Below are 24,637 nucleotides of genomic sequence, written 5' to 3'. Positions count from 1 at the left end.
TAAAGAAAACTCACATTTACGTAAGTATTCAGACCCTTTACTCAGTACTTTGTTGAAGCTCCTTTGGCAGCGATTTACAGCCTTGAGTCTTCTTGGGTGACACTTCAAGCTTGGCACACCAGTATTTGGGGAGTTTCTCCCATTCTTCTCTGCAGATCCTCTCAAGCTCTTTCAGGTTGGATGGGGAGCGTTGCCCCAGACGTGATGCTTAGCATTCAGGCCAAAGAGTTCAACCTTGGTTTCATCAGACCAGAGAATCTTGTTTCTCATGATCTGAGACCTTTAGGTGCCTTTTGACAAACTCCAAGAGGGCTGTCGTGCCTTTTACTGAGGAGTGGCTTTCATCTGGCCACTCTACCATAAAGGCCTGATTGGTGAATTGCTGCAGAGATGGTTGTCCTTCTGGAAGGTTCTCCAATCTCCACAGGCACTCTGGAGCTCTGTCAGACTGACCATTGGGTTCTTGGTCACCTCCTTGTGGAGGCTATATACAGGGGGTACCGGTACAGAGTCAATGTGGAGGCTATATACAGGGGGTACCGGTACAGAGTCAATGTGGAGGTTATATACAGGTACCGGTACAGAGTCAATGTGGAGGCTATATACAGGGGGTACCGGTACAGAGTCAATGTGGAGGTTATATACAGGTACCGGTACAGAGTCAATGTGGAGGTTATATACAGGTGGTACCGGTACAGAGTCAATGTGGAGGTTATATACAGGTGGTACCGGTACAGAGTCAATGTGGAGGTTATATACAGGTGGTACCGGTACAGAGTCAATGTGGAGGCTATATACAGGGGGTACTGGTACAGAGTCAATGTGGATGCTATATACAGGGGGTACCGGTACAGAGTCAATGTGGAGGCTATATACAGGGGGTACCGGTACAGAGTCAATGTGGAGGCTATATACAGGGGGTACCGGTACAGAGTCAATGTGGAGGCTATATACAGGGGGTACCGGTACAGAGTCAATGTGGAGGCTATATACAGGGGGTACCGGTACAGAGTCAATGTGGATGCTATATACAGGGGGTACCGGTACAGAGTCAATGTGGAGGCTATATACAGGGGGTACCGGTACAGAGTCAATGTGCGGGGCACCGGTGTCAAGGTAGTATGTACATGTGGGTAGAGTTATTAAAGTGACTATGCATAGATAATAGCAAAGGGTCTGAATACTTATTTTTTATAAATCTGCAAAAATGTCAAAATCTGTTTTTGCTTTGTCATTATGGGGTATTGTGTGTAGATTGATGATGATATTTATTTAATCAATTTTAGAATAAGGCTGTAATGTAACAAAATGTAACAAAATCCGAATGCATTGTACAGTATATGCCATATACTGCCACCATGTGGTAGTGGATGGTACTAAAACATGTGGACAAAAACAAACATTTAGGACAAGATTAAAAGACCAATAACTTGATTAATTTAAATTACTTTTATTTATTAAGTTTACAAATAAAGTAACAAATATATTTTATTGGAGCGCAAAGCGCAGTTTTATTTGAAGCTTGAACAGCCTCTACTTAATGCAGAACAGTTAACCGCTGCCAATGATTCCTAACAGGTCGCGTTTGGTTTTCCATTTTAGTATTATTCTAAAACATTTTGTACAATGTTAAACAGCATGAGGAAAAACCAATTCATTAAGTCACTAGATGTTTCTTGAGACATAAAATCGCAAAACAAAAAAATTCTGATAAGTAGTACAAAACAAAATACTTTAAATCAACTTGAATTGTTTTGTTTTTGTGAGGGTGGCTGTGTACACGGTTTGAGTTGTTTTGTGGTAATAACTTTACAGTATAATAAGCTGTGATGAAAAGGTAACAGATGTTATCTAGAGAAACAAGCATGCTCTTTATTCAACCACTTCTGTGTCAGTCAGACGAACGGTCAATTGAATGACATTCCAACATTTTATGTGCACTTTGCAGGACATAAATCGGTTACAGGAAGGCAAAGGAGGAGTTGTATTGTAACAGTAACAAGGAAAATAACAGGAGAAGTAGCAGAATCGATCGGTTTTCTGAATGATGCTAAAATTAATATTATTACACTTTGTAAATTCAGTAACTTCCCTCCTCTGAAACTATGTAAATGTAGCTCTGGTCCAGGGCGCGGTTCGGCTACTCTCTCACGACAATGATCCTTTGGAGCGCAGAGCTGGACCAGAGCTAGTGTAAATGTGTTCATCAGAGGAGGTCTTCAGTTTCACCACTGTAACCTCACCATAACCTGTTCACCACTGTAACCTCACCATAACCTGTTCACCACTGTAACCTCACCATAACCTGTTCACCACTGTAACCTCACCATAACCTGTTCACCACTGTAACCTCACCATAACCTGTTCACCACTGTAACCTCACCATAACCTGTTCACCACTGTAACCTCACCATAACCTGTTCACCACTGTAACCTCACCATAACCTGTTCACCATTGCATGTTATGCATTGCAGCCACTGTATCATACAGTATGACACTTAGTTAAGAGGAAGTAAACATTGTAAATATTGCTCAGTATTCTTTAGAGTGAGCAGATTTTCATGTAGCTAAAGTCATTACTGCATGGTAATGGCACTGAGGCAGTGGCATTGTAAAGGTTTTATTTGTTTTTGTTTTTCAAAAGTATCGATCATCAACAAAATAACTAAGCAAAGTGTATTTTTGTCACGTTCACAGCTTCAACCAAACTTGCTAAGTACTGTACTGAGGGCCTCCGGTAAGTACGAAAAGTTCAATCCACAAAACAGGCAAAAGCAACGTTTTACAAAGGACCCCCCAACTGTTTTTAACGGTTTTAAATGGTTGAGAATCTACCATATCTTTTCAAGTGATTTCCCGTAGCGGACATGTTTACAGTGAGTAGAGACGACTGAAGCGGTAAGCAGAAGGCGATAGATCTAGCAGTCCTTGTAAGCTAATCAGTAGTTAAGGTGACGAGTGTTTATTAAAAATAACTTTTCTACGGTATTCACTTTTAAACATGTTTGACCCCAGGTAATGGTTTTGTACAGTTGCTTTGAGAAGGATATGGGGCTTAATGAACTATTCTGTTGTACACAGATTGGACCAGTTTTACTGTCTACAACACTGTCAGGTAACGAGAAAGAAACACTGTTCATCTATCATTACAACATTTTGTAAGGTTTCCAAAAAGACCAGAAGGACATCAACCAAAAACTAAAATATCCATGTCAAAAAACTCTAATAATGATGGAACCAACCATTAATTTCTTTGCATTGTGAGTGGTGAGACTGTCTGCTACTTTACAATAAGCTACGAACCTGCACTAAAAGCCACAGGCGGTTTCATTAGAGAGACTGGGGCAGCATTAAGCAGATGATGAAATAACTGGGCTTGAACCCCCAGCATTGCATTGGTGATGAGGAAGTCACTTGTTGGTCAAACCCAGTAGCACAGTGTACAGTACTACCGCCATGTGTTGGAGATAGAGATTCCCCTGACCTCTCCTCTTCTGCCTCCACTAGCTCTGGCTTCTACCTCAACTCCACTTTCACTTTACCCACCTTAAATGGCATAGGGCTCAGTCACACCTACTACGTCTCAAATGGCGCCCTATTCCCTATTTAGTGCACTACTTTTGACAAGGGTCCATAGGGCTCTGGTCAAACGTAGTGCACTATATAGGGAATATGGTGCCATTTGGGGGACACAGCCTAAGACTGCCCCACTGACAGTAGACACACATTATGCCTGGTTAGTAACTATACAACACCACAATCTGGTTTTAACTCGAGACATTCACACAAATACCGTTTCTCACTGACTAACTTTCTCTTCTCCATTCCTATCCGTCTACCTCTTTCTCCCCTCTCTCACCACCAACACGAGGCTTGTATACCGTGCTGCCTGGTGTCGGACACACACAAGGCTTCGTGGACAGGCCATCAATAAAGATAGCCTGATTGTTGTAGTGGGTCTAATGATAGGCTCAGTGCTAGCTAGAGAGCTCTGGCATACTGACTGAATGGTTCTAGTATCTGAAACGTGTCCCCAGAACACTAGAACAAACAGAACGGCTAACGGAACAGTCAAGCATTCCGTTCTTAACAGACCTTTATTTTAAATGTTAGGTAACCCTGGTTCAGCCTCACTCTGTTCTGTTGTCTGCGTTCATTTGTTCCTTTCAAATACAGAGTTGTCCAAGCTTCAACAACTTTTTATTAACCATCAGATCCATTCCTACTCTCTGCAGTCTACGACTAAGTTTGTCTCCCCCCCCCGCCCCAAATCAAATGTATTTAACCCGAATACTAAAAAAATAAATGGCACAAAGAAAAAAGAAACAAGTTACCCTAGCCCACCTTCCCCCCCTTCCCAGTGTACCTTTGACCTTTGTACCCACAGAGCCAGTAAAGCACTTCAACGAAGCACAAATCAACAGCACTTCCGTTACTCCATCATGTCAAAAAAACTTAAAAAAAGAAGCAAAATAAATAATGGAAGGCACTAGAAACTCCAGCAGAGCTCTCACTGGAGTACTGGGGGGCGAAAGGAGACAGAAAAGACCAAGGGCAAGTCCTACATTGCACCTTATTCCCTATATAGTGCACTACTTTTGACCAGAGCCTCATGGGCCCTGATCGAGGTCCATCGGCCCCTGGTGAAAAGTTGCACACCATGTAGGGGATAGGGTGTTATTTGGGACTCATCCCCAAGTTACTATTCAAGTACGTTAATTGAGTCCATTTAACATTCACATTTATCTAATATAAAGAAAGTACAAAGAGAAGAAAGGTTAAAGTGACTTCGATAAGTACTGGATAAGGAAAATAGCTAGCCTTTTACTTTGTATTTTTTTCAGCCTAAGTATTACCAATCCACCATAACGTTTCCTCCAACTGTCTTTTTGTTTTGGATTTTCTATCTTTTTTTCTTCTTAAACTCATGTTGTCCAACAACATTTATAATAATCACAGTGTTTCAACATCAAAAACTGATGGGTAAATACAGGTCCATACAGAACACATCTTGTCTTCTTTTTTTAAATAGAATAATAATAATGTACATTTTTGTTTTCAATCACACTATTGAAAAGACTCAGAAGTAGAGAGATCGAGGCCCCTAATGCTGTCAACATCATGATTATAAAAGCTGTTATGTTACTAATAGATCATAGGTTTGAAAGCTTCACAAGCCCTCCTCAGGACAGACAGCGTTGTGTTGCTGGAGATCCAAGGCTTTACTTACAACCATCATACCATCCCCCATGCAGCCTGCCTCCAGCCCAGCCCACGTCCAGTCCTCTCCCTGCCCCACCGAGACCTCTCCTTCTCTGGGTCCACGCAGGACCAACACCAACCCACCTCACAACCGTGAAAACAATCTCATGTGTGACACAGAGCCAACAGGACATACCTCCCTCCGTTCGCCCTGCACTCCCTCTCAGAGCTAAACCACCTGTGAAAAAGAAGGCTATTGAGTTGAGTCTGAGAGGGTCTACTTCAGTCAACAAGTCCTGTCTCAAAGAATCTACTTCAGTCCTGTCTGTGTTAGTTCAGGGGAGATCTCTCATTAGGGATATGTAGATGAGAACCATGGAAACTACCAGCCAGCTTATACAGACTTTAGGCTTCAGGATTGGGATCTCATTGGCCTCCCAGATACAGCACATTTTAGAATGGAGTAACTATAAGCCTGAAGTTAAGACTGGGATAGATGGGTCTCTCACACAGTACTCCTCTCCAATCAGGTGAAGAGATGGTTAGCATGGAGATGGGAGTTGTAGTTTCTTTAAAGGTCCTATACTGGGAGATGTAGTTTCTTTAAAGGCCCTATACTGAGAGAGAGTTCCTGGATAGGAGGGTCAACCCTAGCGTAAACCCTTTCATCATGCTACAGAAGAGTCTCCTCAGTTCAATGGGGACAGAGGAAAAAAATAAAAACACTAATCAAACATGGAATCATCATAAACCCAAACTCTTAAAAAAAAAAAAAAAAGACATTCTGAATCTGGTCATGGATTGTTTTGTTTCCTAATGAAGGTCACTTTATGTGTTTTCATTATATTTAGGAGGAGGTTTCTATTATTGTGTTCTTATTGCATCCCATGGCAACAGGAGGGGTAGAATAGAGTATGAACCCCCAGGCCTTTTCTACTGATTCTCCACCTACACACACCAATGTACATCCTAAATGATATATAGGAATAGCAGTACATGTGGTTCCGGATGTCAACACTGCCTGACCAGCTACATACATGGCACCAGTCCCACACCTCGGCCTCACAAGCTCATTCCTTCACCCCATAACCTTCCTCACATCTCCTCAACATGCTACACAACTCTATCATAATGGACTTCTACTGGAGCTGTATAGTTCTGTATGGTCACTTAAAGCTCTGTTCTGGAGGTCAGTTACCAGCAGGAGGAGCTGTATAGTTCTGTACGGTCACTTAAAGCTCTGTTCTGGAGGTCAGTTACCAGCAGGAGGAGCTGTATAGTTCTGTACGGTCACTTAAAGCTCTGTTCTGGAGGTCAGTTACCAGCAGGAGGAGCTGTATAGTTCTGTACGGTCACTTAAAGCTCTGTTCTGGAGGTCAGTTACCAGCAGGAGGAGCTGTATAGTTCTGTATGGTCACTTAAAGCTCTGTTCTGGAGGTCAGTTACCAGCAGGAGGAGCTGTATAGTTCTGTACGTTCACTTACAGCTCTGTTCTGGAGGTCAGTTACCAGCAGGAGGAGCTGAACAGGCAGGGGGGCTCAGATAGGTGAGAGGGGAAAGGGGGTTAGCTATGTACTGCAGCCCCCCAACCATAAGTACACCACCACCCCCGTGGTCTGTTACTATCCTCCATCCCTCCTCTCTGAGATCAGTACAAGGCTCTGGTCTCTACTATAGAGTACATGTAAAAGCCAGTCAGTGAAGGAACAAAGCCCATCACCACACACACACATTCTACAATAGTAATTGTCACATTAACCCTCTTTGGCCACTTAACATTGCACTCGTGTCCATTGGTATTCCTTGTCGCGTTTTGCGTATTTCTTCGACCCCCAAGGCCCACAGTTGACCTCGGGGTGGGGGGAGAGAGGGGCAGTGTGTCCCTCTCCTGTCATCCTTCAGGGAAACAGAAGAGGGCAGTGTTGTGCACCATTTCACACAGCAGCTGACTCTTCTCTCTCCTGCTCCTCCTCCTCTTCACAGCCAGCTCATTCACATTCAATACAGTCCCACCAACCATGATGTTGCTTGTAACACACAAGCCCCTCTCCCCCTTGTAACACAGACACCCTTCTCTCCTCATGTCTCTCTCCCTCAGTCTGTCAGTCCCTCAGCCCGGCATGGCTAACATCCCCTCATGGACACTACGTGGTCCTCAGGTTGGGGCCTCCAGGGTTGCTGACGGATTTCTGCAAAGTGCTGATGTGGTGGAAGCCCTGCAGGGAGCCCTGCCCCCCAGTGGCAGAGGAGGGGTACTGCGAGGAGGAGGCAACCAGGGGCTGAGAGGAGGCTAACATACCGGCCTGACCCTGTCCCGGCCCTGTGGACCCCGTGGATCCCACCCACTGGGCGCTGCTGTAAGGTGCAGTGGAGGAGGGGTAGCATGCCCCGACCCCGCCGTACTGGGGAGGGGGACACAAGGAGCCCTTGCGGCCTCCCAGAGAGGTAGCGGGGGTGGAAGAGGCGTTGCTGGGGCACAGCTGACTCGGGGCGGAGAACTTACGGCCCTTATTGGTCGACGGGGTCGCCTGGAGACGGAGAAGAGACACCAGGGTGAGATACTGCATGGCTGCTCTCCAATATCCATACTAGCATACCACCTACATTACATGGCCAGAGCCATCTCAGCTATGCTACGTGGAGGTTGGACCAGGACCCATATCTACAACTCATGTTCCAGCTTACAAACACCATAACATTCCCGTCCCCATAACATTCACTTCCAGTAATCTATATTTCAAATAAGCAACACAATCAAACATGGACTATATTAGTAAGGGTTGAGCATCCCATTATTTTGATGAAGAGTCTCTAGAAAGAGTCTGTCTTTACTCACCTGGTAGCTGTGTCCCTGTGAGGGTTGCTGTTGGTGTTTGGAGCGACTCTTGCCCTGGGACAGACTGATGGCGTCGCGGGCCCAGTTGTCAACCAGCTTGTGCAGGTCGTCGGTGAACGTGCCCTTCCGGCCCTGTTGAGGGGGGTTGGGAGAAGGCTGGCCCTGGTTCTGACCCCCTGAACCTGGTCCTGGACCCTGGCCTCCTGGACCACTCACTGTGTTGGTGCTGCTGGTCCCTGTAGAGACGGGGAGAGACAGAGAGAAAGGGGGGAGGGAGACAGGGAGGGAGAGAGAGAGAGGGGGAGAGAGTGAGGGGGAGCGAGAGAGGGGGAGCGAGAGAGGGGGAGCGAGAGAGGGGGAGAGAGTGAGGGGGAGAGAGTGAGGGGGAGAGAGTGAGGGGGAGCGGGGAGAGTGAGGGGGAGCGAGAGAGAGAGACAGAGGAGGGTTATGGGATATGTAGAGTAGGTAGTTGTGTGGGTGTCAATGTGTTTGCGTTGGTTAATGACATACTCTAGCTATGTCAACGTGTCAGGACAGGATCCTATGACACATTATGATCCACTCTGAGGCATGTAGTTCAGCCTCCATCCTGATAAACTAGGCCAACATTTAGCAGGATGAAAATATCTCATCTAATCTGACAAATGTGTTCTGCATATGAACAGCAGAGGGAGCTGTAACACTAGTCTAGTCCATCACCGTGAATGAACCAGAACATTCTCCATTTTAAAACACATTCACTGTCTGCAGATAAAATGTTCAATATATCAACAATGACTAGCTTAGACTTACAGCTAAAATGACCCATCTCTCACAAGATACATTTTGGGGATTTAATTTGGGCCAAGACCTAAGATCATGGTGGTTTACGTTTGGAGACTTAATGAATTGTATTTCAAAACAACATGTTATCTAATGTTGTCAACAGTCATTCCGTATCAGCAGCCTTCCTGAACACTAACAGGCATTATATTACAGCAAGCATTACATGAGAACAAGAGGAATTGAGCTGCAAACAGGCTTTAAAAAGGTTAGCTGTTTAGTGCCTCTCTTCCTGGAAGCAGAGCCAGAAGCCAAAATACACCAGAGGTGAGAGTGAGTATGGGAAAATACATCAGCTCCTTTTTCACAGTCGCCTACTGCAATATCTCAACAATCGAAGGCAACAACAATCACATACATGCAGTAGCCATGCAGTAGCTGGCTGCAATAGGAACTCAAGGACCTGATGCATTTCCTTTGCAAACAATAAATTAAGATATGATAGAAAAACAAACTCCTAAAATGTAATTGCTGTTTGATAGATACACTAAGTTCAATCATTGAAGAGGCATAACTTTTGGCATTTCTGACAAACTACTGAGTCAAGTTAAAAAACATTTTATAAAAAAAGGAAAAATTGAAAATTAGTGGGGGGAAAAGCCATGACGTAAAAGCAGCGATACACTGAGTCATGACTGCAGCACCAGTGGAACTCTGGGTAGTGGAGTCCACAGGACAAGCCATGCTCTAGACTAGAAGAGATGGGGGAAGGAGGAGGGGGGCAGCTCAATCACAAAATGACTTCAGCATTTAGTGGTCTGGATGACTCCCATTCACTTTGCAACGACTCTGAGATTAAATCTTTTTTAGGTTGGCCAATAACCTTATGTTTAAAGAGGCAATCAGCACTTGCTACATCAATTTTCTGACTTATACATTCTTGATATGTACCCAATTATTCTTGAAAAATCGAACTTATAAATGCCTCACGTGCTTAGTTCAATTGTCGTATCCCATCAGAACCCAAAATATAACCTTGTTTTACTCCAATGTTTGTAAACAAAGGAACAAACACTATATAACCTCAAAACATTGTTAAAACTATAATTTTAAGGCTTCCCGTGTGGCGCAGTGGTCTAAGGCACTGCATCACAGCGCCATTAGAGATCCTGGTTTGAGTCCAGGCTCTATCGCAGCCGGCCGCGACCGGGAAACCCATGGGGCGGCGCACAATTGGCCCAGCGTCGTCTGGGTTAGGGGAGGGTTTGGCCCAGCGTCGTCCGGCTTAGGGGAGGGTTTAGCCCAGCGTCGTCCGGCTTAGGGGAGGGTTTAGCCCAGCGTCGTCCGGGTTAGGGGAGGGTTTGGTCCAGCGTCGTCCGGCTTAGGGGAGGGTTTGGCCCAGCGTCGTCCGGGATAGGGGAGGGTTTGGCCCAGCGTCGTCTGGGTTAGGGGAGGGCTTGGCCCAGCGTCGTCCGGGTTAGGGGAGGGTTTGGCCCAGCATCGTCTGGGTTAGGGGAGGGTTTGGCCCAGCGTCGTCTGGGTTAGGGGAGGGTTTGGCCCAGCGTCGTCCGGGTTAGGGGAGGGCTTGGCCCAGCGTCGTCCGGGTTAGGGGAGGGCTTGGCCCAGCGTCGTCCGGGTTAGGGGAGGGTTTGGCCCAGCGTCGTCTGGGTTAGGGGAGGGTTTGGCCCAGCGTCGTCTGGGTTAGGGGAGGGTTTGGCCCAGCGTCGCCCGGGTTAGGGGAGGGTTTGGCCCAGCGTCGTCCGGGTTAGGGGAGGGTTTGGCCGGCTGGGATGTCCTTTACCATCCCGCTCTAGCAACTCCTGTGGCGGGCTGGGCGCATGCACGCTGACATGGTCGCCAGGTGTACGGCATTTCCTCCGACACATTGGTGCGGCTGGCTTCCGGGTTAAGCGGGCATTGTGTCAAGAAGCAGTGCAGCTTGGTTGGGTCGTGTTTCGGAAGACGCACGGCTCTCGACCTTCGCCTCTCCCGAGTCCGTACGGGAGTTGCAGTGATGGGACAAGACTAACTACCAAATGGAAACCACAAAATTTGGGAGTAAAAGGGATGATTTAAAAAAATATATATACATAGTCGTTGCCAAAAGTTTTAAATATTAATTTCCACAAAATTTGCTGCTTCAGTGTCTTTAGATATTTTTGTCAGATGTTACTATGGATTACTGAAGTATAATTACAAGCATTTCATACGTGTCAAAGGCTTTTATTGACAATTACATAAAGTTGATGCAAAGAGTCAATATTTGCAGTGTTGACCCTTCTTTTTCAAGACCTCTGCAATCCGCCCTGGCATGCTGTCAATTAACTTCTGGGCCACATCCTGACTGATGGCAGCCCATTCTTGCATAATCAATGCTTGGAGTTTGTCAGAATTTGTGGGTTTTTGTTTGTCCACCCGCCTCTTGAGGATTGACCACAAGTTCTCAATAGGATTAAGGTCTGGGGAGTTTCCTGGCCATGGACCCAAAATATCGATGTTTTGTTCCCCGAGCCACTTAGTTATCACTTTTGCCTTATGGCAAGGTGCTCCATCATGCTGGAAAAGGCATTGTTCATCACCAAACTGTTCCTGGATGGTTGGGAGAAGTTGCTCTCGGAGGATGTGTTGGTACCATTCTTTATTCATGGCTGTGTTCTTAGGCAAAAATTGTGAGTGAGCCCACTCCCTTGGCTGAGAAGCAACCCCACGCATGAATGGTCTCAGGAGGCTTTACTGTTGGCATGACACAGGACTGATGGTAACGCTCACCTTGTCTTCTCCGGACAAGCTTTTTTCCCGATGCCCCAAACAATCATAAAGGGGATTCATCAGAGAAAATGACTTTACCCCAGTCCTCAGCAGTCCAATCCCTGTACCTTTTGTAGAATATCAGTCTGTCCCTGATGTTTTTCCTGGAGAGAAGTGGCTTCTTTGCTGCCCTTCTTGACACCAGACCATCCTCCAACAGTCTTTGCCTCACTGTGCTTGCAGATGGACTCACACCTGCCTGCTGCCATTACTGAGCAAGCTCTGTACTGGTGGTGCCCCGATCCCGCAGCTGAATCAACTTCAGGAGACGGTCCTGGCGCTTGCTGGACTTTCTTGGTCGCCCTGAAGCTTTCTTCACAACAATTGTACCGCTCTCCTTAAAGTTCTTGATGATCCCATAAATGGTTGATTTAGGTGCAATCTTACTGGCAGCAATATCCTTGCCTGTGAAGCCCTTTTTGTGCAAAGCAATGAAGAATGCATGCGTTTCCTTGCAGGTAACCATGGTTGACAGAGGAAGAACAATGATTCCAAGCCACCCTCCTTTTGAAGCTTCCAGTCTGTTATTCGAACTCAATCAGCATGACAGAGTGATCTCCAGCCTTGTCCTCGTCAACACTCACACCTGTGTTAACGAGAGAATCACTGACATGTCAGCTGGTCCTTTTGTGGCAGGGCTGAAATGCAGTGGAAATGTTTTTTTGGGGATTCAGTTCATTTGCATGGCAAAGAGGGACTTTGCAATTAATTGCAATTCATCTGATCACTCTTCATAACATTCTGGAGTATATGCAAATTGCCATCATACAAACTGAGGCAGCAGACTTTGTGAAAATTAATACTTGTGTCATTCTCAACTTTTGGCCACGACTGTACACTACCGTTCAAAAGTTTGGGGTCACTTAGAAATGTCCTTGTTTTTGAAAGAAAAGCTATTTTTTTGTCCATTAAAATAACATCAAATTGATCAGAAATACAGTGTAGACATTGCTGTAAATTAATGTTGTAAATGACTATTGTAGCTGGAAACGGCTGATTTTGTATGGAATATCTACATAGGCGTACAGAGGCCCGTTATCAGCAACCATCACTCTTGTGTTCGAATGGCTCGTTGTGTTAGCTAATCCAAGTTTATCATTTTAAAAGGGCAATTGATCATTAGAAAACCATTTTGCAATTATGTTAGCACAGCTGAAAACTGTTGTGTCTGATTAAAGAAGCAATAAAACTGGACTTCTTTAGACTAGTTGAGTATCTGGAGCCTCAGCATTTGTGGGTTTGATTACATGCTCAAAATGGCCAGAAACAAAGAACTTTCTTCTGAAACTCATCAGTCTATTCTTGTTCTGAGAAATGAAGGCTATTCCATGCGAGAAACTGCCAAGAAACGGAAGACCTCATAAAACGCTGTGTACTACTCCCTTCACAGAACAGCGCAAACTGATTCTAACCAGAATAGAAAGAGGAGTGGGAGGCCCTGGTGCACAACTGAGCAAGAGGACAAGTACATTAGTGTCTTGTTTGAGAAACAGATACCTCACAAGTCCTCAACTCACAGCTTCATTAAATAGCACCAGCAAAAAACACCGGTCTCAACGTCAACAGTGAAGAGGCGACTCCGGGATGCTGGGCTTCTAGGCAGAGTTCCTCTGTCCAGTGTCTGTGTTCTTTTGCCCATTTTATTATTTTATTTTTATTGGCCAGTCTGAGATATGGCTTTTTCTTTGCAACTCGGCCTAGAAGGCCAGCATCCTGGAGTCGGGACGTTGTTGACATTGTTGACGTTGAGACTGGTGTTTTGCGGGTACTATTTAATGAAGCTGCCAGTTGAGGACTTGTGAGGCGTCTGTTTCTAAAACTAGACACTAATGTACTTTTCCTCACGCTCACTTGCTCAGTTGTTTATTTATGTTCCCCAAACATTTTTGAGGAATACAAGATGTATTGACTTGAAAAATGTATAATTGGTTGAGTACTGTGGATACCAATATCCCTGTGAGCCTCTGCAGGCCCATGTCACCCAGGGTTAGGAACAGACATGGAAAATGAATAATATGACATTGTATTACACCCTCAAAACTTATTCCATGGATCCCTTGGACAATTTAAAAAAAATGTGTTAAAAAAGGACATTTAGAAGACATTGTTATACATCTGGTCACGGAACCCACTTTGAGAACCGCTGTCATAGATCATGTGAATGGGGTCATCGTCACTACAGAGAAATGCTCAAGTCAGCCTGTGAGAGGAGAGCCTTGTGGACACCGACACATGACCAAAGCCACAGCTGGCATCCACAGGGCAGTCAGTGCACAGACACTCAAAGCAGAGCGCAACAGGGGGTAGGATTGCGAAATTCCAGTAACTTTTCCAAAATTCCCAGGTTTTCCAGAAAGAGAATAAGCAGGGAGGGAACCCTCCAACTGGGATTTCTGGAAAAACTGGGACATTTGGGAAAGATTCTTTAACTTTGCAACCTTAACAGGGGGGTGCAGAGAGTGAGGGTGGTGGACGAGGCAGTAGGGAGTGAGGGGCAAAGGTCATAAAATAGATAATTACTACAGAGTTGGTTGCAGGGGCAGACTTTTTTCACCATCTTCCCTGAAGAGTGGACGGAGAAAATGTGAAGCGTAGGACGGACGTAGAGAGCGTGAGGATTGGAGGAGAAAGTGTGTTAATCATTCACCCTTCTACAACAGACTACAGCATACTGAGTGTTTTCAATTAAAACAAAAACAAGCACTCCTGAGGTAAATCCGGATCCTCTCTACAGCTCATTCCCCTTGGCTAATGAGACAGGGTGTAGGGTGGTGGGGATAGGGGTGTAGTTGTAGGGTTTAGGGAGCAGGGAATAGGAGTGGAGGGGTGGAGAGCAGAGGTTGGCAGGAGTGTAAGCTGCAGAGGGATCATTAAGGCATTCATACAAACTTAACATCCATCAATTAACGTAAAAACTCCTTTCATTGAGTCAAACCCAGTCAGAATAAGTTACATCAACTCAACAGGTAAGAAACAATTGCTTGTCTTTCCTTTTTGTCTGCTTTGCAATGGAAGACATGGATCTGGTTGGCTGGGTGGGATCTCTCCTATCAGTTAGCTCAATGGTGAGATGATGGGATGTGATGAGGCTGAGCACAGCACATGGTAAGTTGGAGAAAGGTGGGGTTTCTGGATGTGAAGTTTGCTAAGGTTCTCCGCATTAACTCAATCAATGGGGCAAACACAAGAAAGAAGAAAAGACTGCCTGCCGGCTGCAGTAGGGAGTACTGTAGTACAGACCATAACTATTACTAAAGGGTAGTACTGTAGTACAGACCATAACTATTACTAAAGGGTAGTACTGTAGTACAGACCATAACTATAACTATAGGGTAGTACTGTAGTACAGACCATAACTATTACTAAAGGGTAGTACTGTAGTACAGACCATAACTATTACTAAAGGGTAGTACTGTAGTACAGACCATAACTATTACTAAAGGGTAGTACTGTAGTACAGACCATAACTATTACTAAAGGGTAGTACTGTAGTACAGACCATAACTATAACTATAGGGTAGTACTGTAGTACAGACCATAACTATTACTAAAGGGTAGTACTGTAGTACAGACCATAACTATTACTAAAGGGTAGTACTGTAGTACAGACCATAACTATTACTAAAGGGTAGTACTGTAGTACAGACCATAACTATAACTATAGGGTAGTACTGTAGTACAGACCATAACTATTACTAAAGGGTAGTACTGTAGTACAGACCATAACTATTACTAAAGGGTAGTACTGTAGTACAGACCATAACTATTACTAAAGGGTAGTACTGTAGTACAGACCATAACTATTACTAAAGGGTAGTACTGTAGTACAGACCATAACTATTACTAAAGGGTAGTACTGTAGTACAGACCATAACTATAACTATAGGGTAGTACTGTAGTACAGACCATAACTATTACTAAAGGGTAGTACTGTAGTACAGACCATAACTAAAGGGTAGTATTGTAGTACAGACCATAACTATAACTATAGGGTAGTACTGTAGTACAGACCATAACTATTACTAAAGGGTAGTACTGTAGTACAGACCATAACTATAACTATAGGGTAGTACTGTAGTACAGACCATAACTATTACTAAAGGGTAGTACTGTAGTACAGACCATAACTATTACTAAAGGGTAGTACTGTAGTACAGACCATAACTATAACTAAAGGGTAGTACTGTAGTACAGACCATAACTATAACTAAAGGGTAGTAGTACAGACCATAACTAAAGGGTAGTACTGTAGTACAGACTATAACTAAAGGGTAGTACTGTAGTACAGACCATAACTATTACTAAAGGGTAGTACTGTAGTACAGACCATAACTAAAGGGTAGTACTGTAGTACAGACTATAATTATTACTAATGGGTAGTACTGTAGTACAGACCATAACTAAAGGGTAGTACTGTAGTACAGACCATAACTATTACTAAAGGGTAGTACTGTAGTACAGACCATAACGATAACTATAGGGTAGTATTGTAGTACAGACCATAACTATTACTAAAGGGTAGTATTGTAGTACAGACCATAACGATAACTATAGGGTAGTATTGTAGTACAGACCATAACTAAAGGGTAGTACTGTAGTACAGACCATAACTATTACTAAAGGGTAGTATTGTAGTACAGACCATAACTAAAGGGTAGTACTGTAGTACAGACCATAACTATTACTAAAGGGTAGTATTGTAGTCCAGACCATAACTATTACTAAAGGGTAGTAGTACAGACCATAACTATAACTAAAGGGTAGTACTGTAGTACAGACCATAACTATTACTAAAGGGTAGTAGTACAGACCATAACTATTACTAAAGGGTAGTACTGCAGTACAGACCATAACTATTACTAAAGGGTAGTACTGTAGTACAGACCATAACTATAACTAAAGGGTAGTACTGTAGTACAGACCATAACTATTACTAAAGGGTAGTACTGTAGTACAGACCATAACTATTACTAAAGGGTAGTACTGTAGTACAGACCATAACTATAACTATAGGGTAGTACTGTAGTACAGACCATAACTATTACTAAAGGGTAGTACTGTAGTACAGACCATAACTATTACTAAAGGGTAGTACTGTAGTACAGACCATAACTATTACTAAAGGGTAGTACTGTAGTACAGACCATAACTATTACTAAAGGGTAGTACTGTAGTACAGACCATAACTATTACTAAAGGGTAGTACTGTAGTACAGACCATAACTATAACTATAGGGTAGTACTGTAGTACAGACCATAACTATTACTAAAGGGTAGTACTGTAGTACAGACCATAACTATTACTAAAGGGTAGTACTGTAGTACAGACCATAACTATTACTAAAGGGTAGTACTGTAGTACAGACCATAACTATAACTATAGGGTAGTACTGTAGTACAGACCATAACTATTACTAAAGGGTAGTACTGTAGTACAGACCATAACTAAAGGGTAGTACTGTAGTACAGACCATAACTATAACTATAGGGTAGTACTGTAGTACAGACCATAACTATTACTAAAGGGTAGTACTGTAGTACAGACCATAACTATAACTATAGGGTAGTACTGTAGTACAGACCATAACTATTACTAAAGGGTAGTACTGTAGTACAGACCATAACTATTACTAAAGGGTAGTACTGTAGTACAGACCATAACTATAACTAAAGGGTAGTACTGTAGTACAGACCATAACTATAACTAAAGGGTAGTAGTACAGACCATAACTAAAGGGTAGTACTGTAGTACAGACTATAACTAAAGGGTAGTACTGTAGTACAGACCATAACTATTACTAAAGGGTAGTACTGTAGTACAGACCATAACTAAAGGGTAGTACTGTAGTACAGACTATAATTATTACTAATGGGTAGTACTGTAGTACAGACCATAACTAAAGGGTAGTACTGTAGTACAGACCATAACTATTACTAAAGGGTAGTACTGTAGTACAGACCATAACGATAACTATAGGGTAGTATTGTAGTACAGACCATAACTATTACTAAAGGGTAGTATTGTAGTACAGACCATAACGATAACTATAGGGTAGTATTGTAGTACAGACCATAACTAAAGGGTAGTACTGTAGTACAGACCATAACTATTACTAAAGGGTAGTATTGTAGTACAGACCATAACTAAAGGGTAGTACTGTAGTACAGACCATAACTATTACTAAAGGGTAGTATTGTAGTCCAGACCATAACTATTACTAAAGGGTAGTAGTACAGACCATAACTATAACTAAAGGGTAGTACTGTAGTACAGACCATAACTATTACTAAAGGGTAGTAGTACAGACCATAACTATTACTAAAGGGTAGTACTGCAGTACAGACCATAACTATTACTAAAGGGTAGTAGTACAGACCATAACTATTACTAAAGGGTAGTACTGTAGTACAGACCATAACTATTACTAAAGGGTAGTACTGTAGTACAGACCATAACTATTACTAAAGGGTAGTACTGTAGTACAGACCATAACTATTACTAAAGGGTAGTACTGAAGTAAAGACCATAACTATAACTAAAGGGTAGTACTGTAGTACAGACCATAACTATAACTAAAGGGTAGTACTGTAGTACAGACCATAACTATTACTAAAGGGTAGTACTGTAGTACAGACCATAACTATAACTAAAGGGTAGTACTGTAGTACAGACCATAACTATAACTAAAGGGTAGTACTGTAGTACAGACCATAACTATAGGGTAGTACTGTAGTACAGACCATAACTATTACTAAAGGGTAGTACTGCAGTACAGACCATAACTATTACTAAAGGGTAGTACTGTAGTACAGACCATAACTATTACTAAAGGGTAGTACTGTAGTACAGACCATAACTAAAGGGTAGTACTGTAGTACAGACTATAACTATTACTAATGGGTAGTACTGTAGTACAGACCATAACTATAACTAAAGGGTAGTACTGTAGTACAGACCATAACTATTACTAAAGGGTAGTACTGTAGTACAGACCATAACTATTACTAATGGGTAGTACTGTAGTACAGACCATAACTATTACTAAAGGGTAGTACTGTAGTACAGACCATAACTATTACTAAAGGGTAGTACTGTAGTACAGACCATAACTATAACTAAAGGGTAGTATTGTAGTACAGACCATAACTATTACTAAAGGGTAGTACTGCAGTAGAGACCATAACTAAAGGGTAGTACTGTAGTACAGACCATAACTATTACTAAAGGGTAGTAGTACAGACCATAACTATTACTAAAGGGTAGTACTGCAGTACAGACCATAACTAAAGGGTAGTACTGTAGTACAGACCATAACTATTACTAAAGGGTAGTAGTACAGACCATAACTATAACTAAAGGGTAGTAGTACAGACCATAACTATAACTAAAGGGTAGTATTGTAGTACAGACCATAACTATTACTAAAGGGTAGTACTGTAGTACAGACCATAACTATAACTAAAGGGTAGTATTGTAGTACAGACCATAACTATTACTAAAGGGTAGTACTGCAGTACAGACCATAACTATTACTAAAGGGTAGTACTGCAGTACAGACCATAACTATTACTATAGGGTAGTACTGTAGTACAGACCATAACTAAAGGGTAGTACTGTAGTACAGACCATAACTATAACTAAAGGGTAGTACTGTAGTACAGACCATAACTAAAGGGTAGTATTGTAGTACAGACCATAACTATTACTAAAGGGTAGTAGTACAGACCATAACTATTACTAAAGGGTAGTATTGTAGTACAGACCATAACTATAACTAAAGGGTAGTACTGTAGTACAGACCATAACTAAAGGGTAGTACTGTAGTACAGACCATAACTATTACTAAAGGGTAGTACTGTAGTACAGACCATAACTATTACTAAAGGGTAGTACTGTAGTACAGACCACATTAACATTCCAATCATTCAAGAACTTCAAAAGTATAGCCTGTACGGTTTAAATCAGGGTGATTATTAGCTGGATGAAGAAACGTTAGACATGGTAATATTATGATTAGATGTTGACCTGAGTGGAGAGTATGGGACCGTAGTGGAAATGGATCAGTGTGGAGGACCAAGTGGCAAATATTTCACCTTGGTATTATACATAAATATCTATTACATTGTAGAACAGTTCTCTCCAGCCCTGTTCCTGGAGAGCTACTCTCCTGTAGGTTTTCACTCCAACCATAATCTAACACATCTGATTCTAACAACTAGCTGGTTGAGAAGATGCATCGGGTTAGTTCCAAGTGGGATTGGGGCGAAAACTCAGGAACAGGGTCGGAGAGCCCTGTTCTAGACTGTACCGGTCTTATAGCTCAACATGCTTTACGGAGCCATTACTGTTGCTATAGGTGATAATAATCAACATGGTTTATAGACTGGGTCAGATGTTTAAGGCTCTGCCTCCACACTGTATGTCTGTGGTTATAAACTACATGACTTTAATGCACGAGGATGGGAATGTACAGTCGTGGCCAAACGTTTTAAGAATGACACAAATATTAATTTCCACAAATTTTGCTGCTTCAGTGTCTTTAAATATTTTTGTCAGATGTTACTATGGAATACTGAAGTATAATTACAAGCATTTCATACGTGTCAAAGGCTTTTATTGACAATTACATGAAGTTGATGCAAAGAGTTAATATTTGCAGTGTTGACCCTTCTTTTTCAAGACCTCTGCAATCCGCCCTGGCATGCTGTCAATTAACTTCTGGGCCACATCCTGACTGATGGCAGCCCATTCTTGCATAATCAATGTTTGGAGTTTGTCAGAATGTGGGTTTTTGTTTGCCCACCCGCCTCTTGAGGATTGACCACAAGTTCTCAATGGGATTAAGGTCTGGGGAGTTTCCTGGCCATGGACCCAAAATATCGATGTTTTGTTCCCCGAGCCACTTAGTTATCACTTTTGCCTTATGGCAAGGTGCTCCATCATGCTGGAAAAGGCATTGTTCATTACCAAACTGTTCTCGGAGGATGTGTTGGTACCATTCTTTATTCATGGCTGTGTTCTTAGGTAAAATTGTGAGTGAGCCCACTCCCTTGGCTGAGAAGCAACCCCACACATGAATGGTCTCAGGATGCTTTACTGTTGGCATGACACAGGACGGATGGTAGCGCTCACCTTGTCTTCTCCGGACAAGCTTTTTTCCCGATGCCCCAAACAATCATAAAGGGGATTCATCAGAGAAAATGACTTTACCCCAGTCCTCAGCAGTCCAATCCCTGTACCTTTTGTAGAATATCAGTCTGTCCCTGATGTTTTTCCTGGAGAGAAGTGGCTTCTTTGCTGCCCTTCTTGACACCAGGCCATCCTCCAAAAGTCTTCGCCTCACTGTGCGTGCAGATGGACTCACACCTGCCTGCTGCCATTCCTGAGCAAGCTCTGTACTGGTGGTGCCCCGATCCCGCAGCTGAATCAACTTTAGGAGACGGTCCTGGCGCTTGCTGGACTTTTTTGGGCGCCCTGAAGCCTTCTTCACAACAATTGAACCGCTCTCCTTGAAGTTCTTGATGATCCCATAAATGGTTGATTTAGGTGCAATCTTACTGGCAGCAATATCCTTGCCTGTGAAGCCCTTTTTGTGCAAAGCAATGATGACGGCACATGTTTTCTTGCAGGTAACCATGGCTGATAGAGGAAGAACAATGATTCCAAGCACCACCCTCCTTTTGAAGCTTCCAGTCTGTTATTCAAACTCAAATCAGCATGACAGAGTGATCTCCAGCCTTGTCCTCGTCAACACTCACACCTGTGTTAACGAGAGAATCCCTGACATGATGTCAGCTGGTCCTTTTGTGGCAGGGCTGAAATGCAGTGGAAATGTTTTTGGGGGATTCAGTTCATTTGCATGGCAAAGAGGGACTTTGCAATTAATTGCAATTCATCTGATAACTCTTCATAACATTCTGGAGTATATGCACATTTCCATCATACAAACTGAGGCAGCAGACTTTGTGAAAATTAATATTGGTGTCATTCTCAAAACTTTTGGCCACGACTGTAGAGAATGCCATTAGATACATGTATCCATTAATCTATGTGATGATGCCTCATCAGTGGTCATTGAGTCATTGATCTACAATTATCTATAAATGAGGCCAATTTTTAAAAAAAGGCTAAAATGCCAGAGAGGAGAAAAGGCTCCCAATCGGAAGACAAGAGATAAATCACATGACAGGAAGTAGGAAGTGAAGGAGAAAGAAGACAAAGGAAGAGGAAGAAGCGTTACACACAAAGAGCCAAGCAGGGCGTACTCAGAAAACGGGTCCTTCTGCCACCACCCGGTTTGATGGTCACTCTCTCCGACCCACAGCTGAACGTTACACAGCCTGTGGTACAAAAAGAGAGGGGGAGAGAAAGAGAGAGGGAGAGAGAGAGAGAGAGGAGGGGTAGATAGAGATAGAAAGAGGAGAGAGAGAGAAAAAGAGGTATACATACACACAGTAAGAATGGAACAGTAAGTACACTGAGGAACAGAGAGGGAGATGGAGAGAATGGAGAGGGATGGAGGAGAGGATAGAGCTGCACTGGGAGCAATAGCACCCCCTGTAGCGTGGGAGGAATAGGAGTGGCCCCACCAAGACAGAAATGGAGCTTCCACTGAGTGTGGTGGTGGGGTGGGGGAGGGTGGTGGTATGGGGTGGGGTGGTGGTATGGGGTGGTGGTATGGGGGTGGTAGTATGGGGTGGTGGTATGGGGTATGGGGTGGGGTGGTGGTATGGGGTGGGGAGGGGTGGCGGTGGTATGGTGTGGGGGAGGGGTGGCGGTGGTATGGGGTGGGGGAGGGGTGGCGGTGGTATGGGGGAGGGGAGGGGTGGTGGTGGTATGGGGTGGGGGAGGGGTGGTGGTGGTATGGGGTGGGGGAGGGGTGGTGGTGGTATAGGGTGGGGGAGGGGTGGTGGTGGTATAGGGTGGGGGAGGGGAGGTGGTGGTATAGGGTGGGGGAGGGGAGGTGGTGGTATAGGGTGTTAGTGGAAGAACTTTTCCTCAACAGGCAAATGAGGCCTACTGGAGGCAGATGGAAGGACGAATGGGACGGAGGGATGAGAGCCAAGGCCTAGGCAGCTGGGCGCCGTGTGGGGCCTACCTTGGGTGGGGGCACAGAGACTGGGCACGGACAGCGTAGCTTCGCTGGTGTAGGCAGAGCACAGGTTCTCACTGGAGGGGCCGAGATGCTTGAGGGGCCGGGGTCGGCTCCCTGAGGCAGGGTGGAGGTTGGGGTCGGGGAGGCCCACAGGGGCCAGGAGGAGAGCCTGGTAGGGTGGGTACACTGAGGGGGCGCTCTGTGCAGATAAAGTGCTGCCTGAAGTTGACACACACAGACGCCATACACACAGAGGAGGACAACAGGGGAGGGAGGAGGACAGGTCAGGGGAACAGCCTCCAAAAGTGCAGACACGCATACAGTGACTCTCACACATAGTGTAGGTAGGTAGGTAGGGTGCAGAGTGCTGGGTTACATCATAAACAATACAGCTAGTTCACTGTATGGTTTAAAAGTGAAGGAAGGAGAGAAGAGAAGATTGGTTTGCCACAAGTAGTCCTGTGAAGAAGAGAAAGCGAGTACAGTAACAAAGTCCCTACTGTAACACACTGGCTCTGCCAATACCCTCTACTGAGGAGGACCACAGGTTAGAGGTCAGGACCTGTCTATAGTGGCTCTGACAAAGATCGTGGATAAATGAAGATCGCTTATTCCGGCCGTTTACCATTGAAAGAAAATATATATCTCCCATAGACACCAATGCGATAGCAGTTGGGTCTGGTCTACTAAGTTGACTTCAATTGAACCAAAAAAAAAAAAAACAGAGAGTGGGGTGTCTCACTTCCTTTCCATCTCTGGCTCTAACACACTTAAGGTCAAGAGGTTAGAGGTCAAGGGCTGCAGGGGGCTCTTGCTGATATGACCAGTTCAGACAGAGGTCAGGGGTTAGTAGAACCTGGCTGCAGGGGGCTCTTGCTGATATGGCCAGTTCAGACAGAGGTCAGGGGTTATTAGAACCTGGCTGCAGGGGGCTCTTGCTGATATGACCAGTTCAGACAGAGGTCAGGGGTTAGTAGAACCTGGCTGCAGGGGGCTCTTGCTGATATGACTAGTTCAGACAGAGGTCAGGGGTTAGTAGAACCTGGCTGCAGGGGGCTCTTGCTGATATGACCAGTTCAGACAGAGGTCAGGGGTTAGTAGTACCTGGCTGCAGGGGGCTCTTGCTGCCCTGGGAGGAGCTGCAGCGGCTGGACTTGCTGCTCTTGCTTTTGGTGGGTCGTCTCCTGCGACCGGCCAGGGCTACAGCTGGAGGGACCACCACGGCTGGAGGCACCTTGCCCAGCCTGGCGAACAGGGAGTCAATCTCATCCTTCTGCTTGGTGTGCAGGGCCTGGATCTCCTTCATGTGCCTGGAGAGGAGAGGAGAGGGAGCTGAATAGACAGCATATTAACCAAAAATATTCCCCAAATCCAATCAGTCTAATATCACAGGAACATTTCAGGTGAAGATAGACATCTGGGGGTTTTAGGAATGAAACATAAGCACTTAAATGTGACAATTCAAGAAGGGATTTTTTGGGAACAGCAAACAGGAACATGTCAGTCGAGCAGAAGAGAGGAGAGAGAAACAGGGTAAACCTACTAAAGCAGAAGAGAGGAGAGAGAAACAGGGTAAACCTACTAAAGCAGAAGAGAGGAGAGAGAAACAGGGTAAACCTACTAAAGCAGAAGAGAGGAGAGAGAAACAGGGTAAACCTACTAAAGCAGAAGAGAGGAGAGAGAAACAGGGTAAACCTACTAAAGCAGAAGAGAGGAGAGAGAAACAGGGTAAACCTACTAAAGCAGAAGAGAGGAGAGAGAAACAGGGTAAACCTACTAAAGCAGAAGAGAGGAGAGAGAAACAGGGTAAACCTACTAAAGCAGAAGAGAGGAGAGAGAAACAGGGTAAACCTACTAAAGCAGAAGAGAGGAGAGAGAAACAGGGTAAACCTACTAAAGCAGAAGAGAGGAGAGAGAAACAGGGTAAACCTA

General features: G+C 44.1%; 1 protein-coding gene across 4 annotated transcripts in view; it reads right to left on the bottom strand.

Annotated features, from left to right (window-relative positions):
• Positions 1 to 1,436: 1,436 nt before the first annotated feature.
• The window catches only part of wnk1b (WNK lysine deficient protein kinase 1b), a 77,532-nt gene continuing 54,331 nt past the window's right edge, over positions 1,437 to 24,637 (bottom strand). For 2 of the 4 annotated variants that reach the window (XM_029747191.1, XM_029747193.1), the window contains 6 exons: positions 23,810 to 24,015; positions 22,709 to 22,924; positions 21,855 to 21,950; positions 14,130 to 14,171; positions 8,040 to 8,275; positions 1,437 to 7,731 (listed from right to left, as the gene is read on the bottom strand). In XM_029747191.1, coding sequence (XP_029603051.1) covers positions 7,348 to 7,731; positions 8,040 to 8,275; positions 14,130 to 14,171; positions 21,855 to 21,950; positions 22,709 to 22,924; positions 23,810 to 24,015 — 1,180 coding nt within the window. In that variant the 3' untranslated portion in view covers positions 1,437 to 7,347. The remainder of the gene's footprint in view (positions 7,732 to 8,039; positions 8,276 to 14,129; positions 14,172 to 21,854; positions 21,951 to 22,708; positions 22,925 to 23,809; positions 24,016 to 24,637) is intronic. The other 2 variants (XM_029747190.1, XM_029747192.1) reach the window with 2 other exon arrangements.

The sequence above is a fragment of the Salmo trutta genome, unplaced genomic scaffold (genome assembly GCF_901001165.1).
Source record: "Salmo trutta unplaced genomic scaffold, fSalTru1.1, whole genome shotgun sequence".
Lineage (NCBI taxonomy): Eukaryota > Metazoa > Chordata > Actinopteri > Salmoniformes > Salmonidae > Salmo > Salmo trutta.
The sequence above is the reverse complement of the archived record's forward strand: the minus strand, read 5'-3'. Positions and strand labels throughout refer to the sequence as shown.